This window comes from Oncorhynchus gorbuscha, linkage group LG16 (assembly GCF_021184085.1).
Source record: "Oncorhynchus gorbuscha isolate QuinsamMale2020 ecotype Even-year linkage group LG16, OgorEven_v1.0, whole genome shotgun sequence".
Taxonomy (NCBI): domain Eukaryota; kingdom Metazoa; phylum Chordata; class Actinopteri; order Salmoniformes; family Salmonidae; genus Oncorhynchus; species Oncorhynchus gorbuscha.
Genome location: NC_060188.1, coordinates 24,794,216 through 24,802,342, shown reverse-complemented (window position 1 = coordinate 24,802,342; position 8,127 = coordinate 24,794,216). Strand labels below are relative to the sequence as shown.

At 42.0% G+C, this 8,127-nt stretch overlaps 1 protein-coding gene across 2 annotated transcripts; it reads right to left on the bottom strand.

Moving 5' to 3' along the window:
* Positions 1-258: 258 nt before the first annotated feature.
* LOC124000424 (receptor activity-modifying protein 1-like) lies at positions 259-6,676 on the bottom strand. Of its 2 annotated transcripts, XM_046306772.1 has the most exons (6): positions 6,386-6,676; positions 5,467-5,529; positions 5,057-5,107; positions 2,885-2,923; positions 2,464-2,635; positions 259-2,208 (listed from the first exon to the last, which is right to left on the bottom strand). In XM_046306772.1, the coding sequence occupies exons 1-6, from the start codon at positions 6,450-6,452 to the stop codon at positions 1,959-1,961; spliced, it is 642 nt and encodes a 213-aa protein (XP_046162728.1). In that variant the 5' UTR covers positions 6,453-6,676; the 3' UTR covers positions 259-1,958. The 2 variants fall into 2 exon arrangements, with proteins under 2 accessions (XP_046162728.1, XP_046162729.1); XM_046306773.1 differs by lacking the exons at positions 5,057-5,107; positions 5,467-5,529; positions 6,386-6,676 and adding an exon at positions 3,243-3,407.
* Positions 6,677-8,127: the final 1,451 nt, after the last annotated feature.

Genomic DNA, 8,127 nt, shown 5'->3' with positions numbered 1-8,127 from the left:
CAGGGTAAATACTTTATATTTATTTTATCTACAAGAGTGCCCTATATGGTGAAGGGCAAAGGGTCTATTTAGATTTCACAATAACACCCATCTCTGCACTGGGTCTAAATGAGTAAAAACTTGATGGATCATCCATGGCGTTATCAGCTGTGCATTCCATTAAGGCAGGGGGTTTAAACCAATTAGATCCAGTTAGGAGACTTCACAAAAATACAATATCTACTTGTACAATCCATTTCCGTAGCGTTCAAAACAAAGTCAAGTGATTAGGCCTTTGGCTTTAATATATTTCATTGCAAAATAAAATTATATACAGTACATTGTGTGAGGAAAGAGGCTATGCTTTGACTAAGACCCACACCCCTCTCACAGACAGTACAAAGTCCAGGACGTCTTATGTCCAGAGTAAGAGCAGAAATACAATACATAAGCATACATATTTCTTTGTTTCTGAAACTGAATGCAACTCAATGCTTTCAGTGTCATTCCCGACAACATAATAAAAAATGAAACAAACCGTTCTTACACCGTTTAAGTAGAGGAGAGATAGACATTCGTTTTTCCTTCTGTCTTCAGTCAGTACTCACTGCTACACTGAGCCGGGGGTGGGGGGGGGACTAAATGTTTGTCGTCTTTTGATCTAATGCTTGATTCAACTCTCAGGCATGCGTCGACTGGCTCATCATGGGCGACAGTGGGGGCCGTCATTGTCAAGAGGAAGAGAGAGAGAGAGAGGTTGAGGCGCTGGGCCCTTAATGCTGGGAAAGAGACAATTCCTGGAAACAGATCTCATAGACTACATGTTGGGCGTAGGCTACCCACCCATTGTGTCTAGTTCCTGACCCCAACACAGACTGATGCTTGGCCAACCCCCTTCATCATGGCCTTCCTACACCCACCCCATACCACATACATTCTTAACCCTACACTCGGGGGCAAAGAGGGCTCTCCAATATAAACAAAACACATTCAAGGACAGGAAAGCTATCAGATGAGAGGGAACATCACGTTTTGTTCTGTAGTTACATACAGAAATAAACATGATGGAGATCCTATATGGATTACTACACTCTAAGAAAAAACGTTTTGGTTCTAGGCACAACTCTTTTGGGTTCCATGTAGAGCCCTCTGTGGAAAGGGTTCTACTTTGAACCCAAAGGGGTTCTATTAAAAGGATTCTACCTGGAACCAGAAAGGGTTCTTCAATGGGTTCTATGAGGACAGCCGAAGAACCCTTTTAGGTTCTAGTTAGCATCTTTTTTTCTGAGTGTACAGTAAATGGAGAGTGGGGATTCCTCAAACAGAAAGCCTTTGTCATTGGTTATCAACTCAATTGGAATGTCCAGCAATGTGAGACTCACGTTTTCCCAGCCAGAGGGTAGGAATTCCACTATATAATATCAAAATATTGTAAAGAATGTAACCATTTTAGCATAGTCAGTGTTAGGTTTCACATCTGGGACAAGATGGAGATGGTCATGGAATGGATTATCAAGAATGACATAAGTCCATGAACCCTACTATCTTAAATACTTTCCTACGGTGTGAAGGAAGTCGAAACATTTACATGGCTGTCGCCACTTTTGGTTAGAGTAGCATCGAGGAATGAGGAGAAGATGAGTGTTCAAGAAGCAACCCTGAGGATGTTGACCTGACACTCTACACAACACTGATGCACCCTTTCTTGAACCCCTGTGTCCTTGGACGATGCTCATGTGGTACAACTCATTCTGTATCAGTGCATCCAAAAAGGTCATGTGTCAGGTGTTTGGGCTGTGAGATTGTTTTGGTAGGACTCCACAGAGCTAAGCCAATCATCAGTGGGTGGAAGATGCTAAGCAGTTCTCTGTAAAATAGTTGAGTCAATGGTCCCAGTCTTGAATCCTCAGGGGATGGAGAGAGTGAGTCTGAACATGGAGGTGAGGCAGGGTGGATGAGGACGGATCCAGGACGTCCTATCAGGAGCTGCCATCTCCGTTCTTGGTCTTGAGCACCACCAGGACCACCATGATGGGGATGAGGCAGATGGGGGTCATCACCAGGGCAAACACGATGCTGGGCGGGGGGTCGCTCAGCCCCTCGTTGGGACAGTCCGGGAAGAACCTGGAGTGGATGTTTACAAACTCATTCTCCACCATCCTGTTGGGCCAGGGGATCAGCAGACACTCTGCTATCTCCTCTGTGCACATGGTGAAGGTGTTATACATCCTACAGGGAGGGATAGGAGGGATACTATTAGTACAAGAGAGGGCAACGTTATGTGTCTGAAAGACATTATGAAGATGGTATGGATGGACCATTAATGAGTGAGTTAACTCTGATTTCACTTGACTGTGTGTTGGGTTTCTCAAAACTACTGTTTGAACTAAGCATGTGATAATGCAAGATCAATGGCATGATAAGTTGGATCAGAAACAAATTAAACAGAACAATAAGTGGATTAAAATAAGCATTCAGGCCTACCTCTTCACATTGTTCCAGTTGCACCAGTCTGTGTTGTTTAATAACTCCATGCCACCTACAAAAGGACTGTAGCAGGTTTCCTTAAATAAGGTCGCGTAGCACTCCGTCCTTGTGTGAAAATACACACAAATTTCACAGTATTCTTCACAATTAACATACTTATTCCCACAACCTGTACAATAAGAAAGAGAATACTGTAAGTTAGAAAATCAGTTCTTTAAAATTATGCAATCGTCAAAAATGAATCCTTAAAATGAGGGATTAGAAGAATGTCTAGAAGATTCATGGTTACACATTATTACTAACAAGTCTAAGTCTGACCTTATGTTAATTTAACAGCAAGCAGAAACAGCAGTGTCACCTCTGATGTAACACTATTAAATAGCCTACATGTAGAGTCAGAAAGGTAATAATGGCCCACCTAATCCACTGGAGAATCCTCTATCTTCGAGGCTGACGCCTGAGAAGAGAAAAGGACAATACATTTGTGGACATTTGACTGATCAATGGTTGTAATCGCAACAGAAATGTCTGTAAAAAACGGCCCCTCAAACAGACAGACTGAACAGCTGTGTCATTCAACATCTTTTTTTAAAGAATGATCAAATCTTCTAGAAAAGTTTTTCAAATGACCAATGTAACATTTAAGATCCCAATCAAAACGAAGCATGCAATGAATGTTATCTTTACTGCCGCACATCGTGTCAGCAACTCATTCTGACTGTCCAGCAACGCGAGACGTGCGTTCGCTGCCGCCCGGGCCGAGCCCACACACTCACCAGAAAGAACAGAGAGGAGCACCGCAAAGAAGACAAGCGCTCCCTTCATGTCAGAGAAAGTGAACATAGGAGAGTTTCCCCCACTGACTGACGACCATCTAGACTGAGCCTGAACTTCTAACACCGAGCCCTGCAAGGCATAACAGGAAACTAGATAGGGGTGGAAGCAGCTAGACACGGCATTACCCTCGGTTACCAGATGTCAGATCGGTGTTACCCGCGGTTAGGTTACCAGATGTTCCTCGGGGATCTGTCTGTCTGCCCTGCGCCTTGGCAGCAAGCTCTTACCCTCTCCAGTGCATTTCTTTAGGACTGTCTTGCCTTTTAAAGGGGTGGAGGCTCAAAAGACTGTCCTCTCTCTCTCTCTCTCTCAAATAAAAGGGAGCACACCCAAGTTGGGCTGGACTCACATCTGAAAACCCTTTACTCTTTAACTCTAGTTGGGTTTTTTAGTCTCCATTTCTCACAGTCAAAGGCCTGGCTGACTTGCAGCTTGTGATTTATTTGCCTTGAGGGCTGCCTCTGCCAAATCGGAAACATAAGTAAACATTTAGGACCAGGGCGTTTAGGGTGGATGTAATCATGACTACGCACGGTGTGCTGTGCAGACGGCTGTGGATTCATATCTGGGTTAATGTGATTGTATCTGGAAGACGTTATTAGAGTCAGCCAGCTGTTTGCAAAGACCTACTCTCTATCTGCCCCACAGCCACAGGCAAGTAATGCAAATCTCAAACTCAATAGGACTTTCAGCGTTCACACAATAGGATAAGCCTGGGAATATGGGTGGACTCCTCCTGGATCTTTATTTAGTACCTTGAGCCATGTGGAGCTGCATGACTGTTACCTCAGCAGACTACTGTCTCTGTTTCATACTGCTCTTCAAAGACAACGCATTAGACCACTTCTTCATCGTCAGTAAAACAATTATTCATACCTCAAGCTCCTTATCAAAAAGGACGTTTTTCAAAAATAAGTCTTTGTCGATTACTAGGATGAAATAATAAGATTTAAAGTGACTTTAAAAAGATTTAGAGGATGTATTCTCAGGACAATCTATGCTACACAATGTGGTTGGGCCCCTGAACACCATCTGTTCGCTGAGCAACGGTTTTGATTTAGTAATGACATCAGGAAATGTGTCTTTTCAGCAGAGGAGGAGCTCCGAGTTGGGTGAGTTGGAGGGGAGCGGAGAGAGAGAAAAGGGAAATCGTAGGGTGAGGAACAGTGAAGGGGGACTAGCTGCTCCAAAGTTCCAGTTGTTTCACAACTTTAGAGTTCTTGTTTATAACACAGCCATCACATGGGGCGAATGGTTAACAAATACAGGAAGTGCAGACCAGGTGGGGGGGCTGCCTGTAACTAGGCTTCAGTTAACCTTTGACCACAGACAATTACGGGCCTTATGTCAGCTGCTGCTAACCCCACAACGGTGGGGACCTCCCCACAGGTTTGTCTTGGCTTCACGGTATGCTAGAAGCCTAGGACTCTTGGCAGAGAGCTGCATCTCAATTGTCTTTTTTATTTTTTTTAAGAGGTTGGCCAGTTCTGTTCTGAACCCATGTGTTTACAGTGCTTGTCCAACAGAGTCCCCCATGGATTCAAATGTAATTTCACATCAAAGCGTTGGGCGATAGAGATGACGAAGGATAAACCTCAATGGTAATGTTTGTTTCAAACGTTAACGGGGTGCTACACCATTACAAACATTTCCAACATAATCCATCTGTGATCATTATGTTGTGTAATACCAATATTGTGAAATAGGTGTTAAATTGTTGCCTAAAAAGTGTTCAATTAATCTGGTAACTTACCGTGGTGTTGGTAGTTTGCATATGTTGTTGATTCATGCCGTGAAGTGAAACCTAATTGATGAGAATAACATACTGTTTAGTCAAAGTATTGCTGTTAATGTATTCATCAGTACATTTACATTATAGTCATTTATCAGACACTCTTATCCAGAGCGACTTACAGTAGTGAGTGCATACATTTTCATACTTTTTTTGTACAGGTCCCCTGTTGAAATAAAACCAACAACCCTGGCGTTGCAAGACCGATGCTCTACAAACTGAGCCACACGGGACCCCAATGGGACCCCCATCAAAGTGGCAGTCTAACAAAAAACATTTGTCGTTGTTCCCTTGGTCTTTAACACTAGTTGACATAGATGAGTTGTGTTAGTTGACGTAGAGACCACGAGAAGAGGACAACAGTTAGTTACCTGGTGTGGTAGCTTGTGGCGCCTCATAATGTCCTATCAGGCCAGCTGCTGTAGAGCTCAGTGCTACAGGGACAGACACAAAACAGGGACAATGTCACCGGAGAGTTCTTGACAGAAAAGTGTGCACTCACATTCTCACACGTGCACAGTCAGCGAAATAAACAAAGACAAAACACAAGCAAGTAGAAATACAGACATTAGTAGACAGATGTGTATTATTCTTTTTACATATAGAAGACTGATGAACATATAGGAGAGACAGAAAGAGAGGAATGGGAAAGAGAAACAAATGAAGAGAGAGAGCTGGCCAGTGGCAGAGAGTGTATCCTCCCTTTGTTCTCTGAATAAAGTCTGAAACAGTTCAGCCATTTCCTCAAACACAAACTATTTAATTTAGTCTTTGAATAATTGTTTGTTGTTGTTTTTTGTAGAGTGATCTGGTCTGGGAAATTGTGTCTAAAGCTGAGGTGTTCCTTATCAAACCGTTATTGTGACATTGTGTTCTGTGAAGACCGTGATTATCTCAATCACATATCTTGTGTATTTGTTGGTAAAAAAGAAACCCAGATCATATAAATTAGAACAACAATCTGCTTAAAATCTTCAAGAAAGACACCAGATCCAGAACATCATCATACCTATATTTAACCTCTGCTTCTTCAACATTGGAGCATGAAAATGTTTTTAACAAATCAAAATCACTAGTTTAGGCAACTTAAAACAAGAATCTAATATTAGATCTGCCAAGCTCTTACTACAATCCCTTACTTCACCGTGAGCTTCTAAGCATTCCACTTACTGTAAGAGGTGAAATCGAGGGCAATATTTTACATACTTTTTTTCTCAGTAGTTCAACATACTTCTCCCTACCTCTGGCCGTCTTTACATACATATAGTACTCTGTAAATCATCTACTTACCCCAGAGAAGAAGAGGCAGAAAGGAGAAAGAAGCAGAAGACACGGGAGACGGATTAGGGGCTTTCATTTCTGCCTGACACTGCTCTGTTTCTCTTCCCTGGTGGACCCAGATTACATATCTCAACCTTTCTGCAGGAAAGCTCTATAAAACAACAGGAAGCTCTCGTTTCCTAGGATGGGCGGCTTGGGCGGGTTCCCACAATGGGACAGACAGCCCCAGACAAGGGGAGAGCTACTGTAGCCCACTACCACTTACAATACAATCCATCTCTCTTCTATTCTCTTTCTCTCCTTCTCACTCAACTGCTCTCTCTCTCTCTTTCTTTCTTTCTCTCGCTCTCTCCCTCTCCCTCACACTCCTTTTCCTAGTTTCTCTCTCTCTGTCTCTCTACTTCAATGCTTCCTCACACTCTATTAGACGTTCAGTTTGGAAGGAACAGACATCTGTACCAGTAGTCACTGAAGGTCTTCGTTTTGAAAATAGACTGCTGACTAGCTGATGACCCTGTAGCCTTTCTTACTTGCTCAAATCCTGTGAGTAAACTGATTTTCAGACAAATATGTGTTCCAATACACTGTAAAACCATTTTTATTCTATATGTGTTGATTCAACTTAAAATTCTCACAGCAACCAGCTGCAATACTATTTCCAGTTTGCTCAACATTTGGGCATATTATCGACGACGTTGAAATGTCGGTTGGAGCATAATTAGAGTGTGCGACTTTCTTTATTTTTTCATTATTAGCCAAACCAACATAAATTCTCAAGTTGAATTGTATGTTCACTCAACTTTACATTTTAGGTTGAGGGAACATACAATTCAACTTGAGAATTAATTTAGGTTCAGCTACAATAATGTGTCCAAATGTTGAGCAAACTAGAAATCACATTGCAGCTGAACTATTTAAGCTGAACCAGTGTAGCGAATTCAGGCATAGCACCGACCAGGACACAACCCTGGTCCAACAACAGTCAAACCAACACCTTAGCAGTTACACCAAGATATCCGAAGTTGGGTGAACTATAATATAGATGATTGTTAAACTATGGAAAAGGGTTTTGTTATTGACAGATGACAGTTATATTTCTTGTTTTGGTTGAGTAAAGTATGTTAATGATATAGAGTCCCCTTTGGCTCCTTTCCAGTTTCAGTCATGTTTCAATTAATGGGCCAGACAGTGGATCATTTTAAATCACCACAGACCAGATAAACAGGCAAAATATTTTCAATAATGGTTTGAGCAAATGTACTTTTTTTTTTGCTATATGTGGTTTAAAGCATCATATTTCAGCCTCTGAAGTAAATGGTTTCATTGTTAACTGGTCCCTCAAATTCATCTGACATTGACCTAAAATCCTTGGGTTAGAGTAGTATCATGTCAGCTCAACAATTTGACCAATTCCAAGTCCAGCCAGAATGGATATGTACGCTCCGGGGACATTTTTCTGAGTTGCATTCTTTACACAAATATCTTTCTTTGAAACACACAAATACAACCTAATAGACTTCAGCTGTCAAAAAGGTGTGGGTGTCTATTCATATAGACTGGATATACACTGAGTGTACAAAACATTAGGAACACCTGCTCTTTCCATGACTTAGACTGACCAGGTGAATCCAGGTGAAAGCTATGATCTCTTATTGATGTCACTTATTAAATCCACTTCATTCAGTGTAGATGAACGGGGTATGAGTGGTGTATGGTGGTATGTGCCAGGTGCACCGGTTTGAGTGTGTCAA

Excerpts from the sequence above, each read along its gene's own strand:
- LOC124000424 (XM_046306772.1), bottom strand. The coding sequence starts at position 6,452 with ATGAAAGCCCCTAATCCGTCTCCCGTGTCTTCTGCTTCTTTCTCCTTT. Across the intron at positions 5,530-6,385 it reads TCTGCCTCTTCTTCTCTGGG|CACTGAGCTCTACAGCAGCT; the intron begins GTAAGTAGATGA and ends CTGTCCCTGTAG. Across the intron at positions 2,924-5,056 it reads TGCAAACTACCAACACCACG|GCGTCAGCCTCGAAGATAGA; the intron begins GTAAGTTACCAG and ends TTCTCTTCTCAG.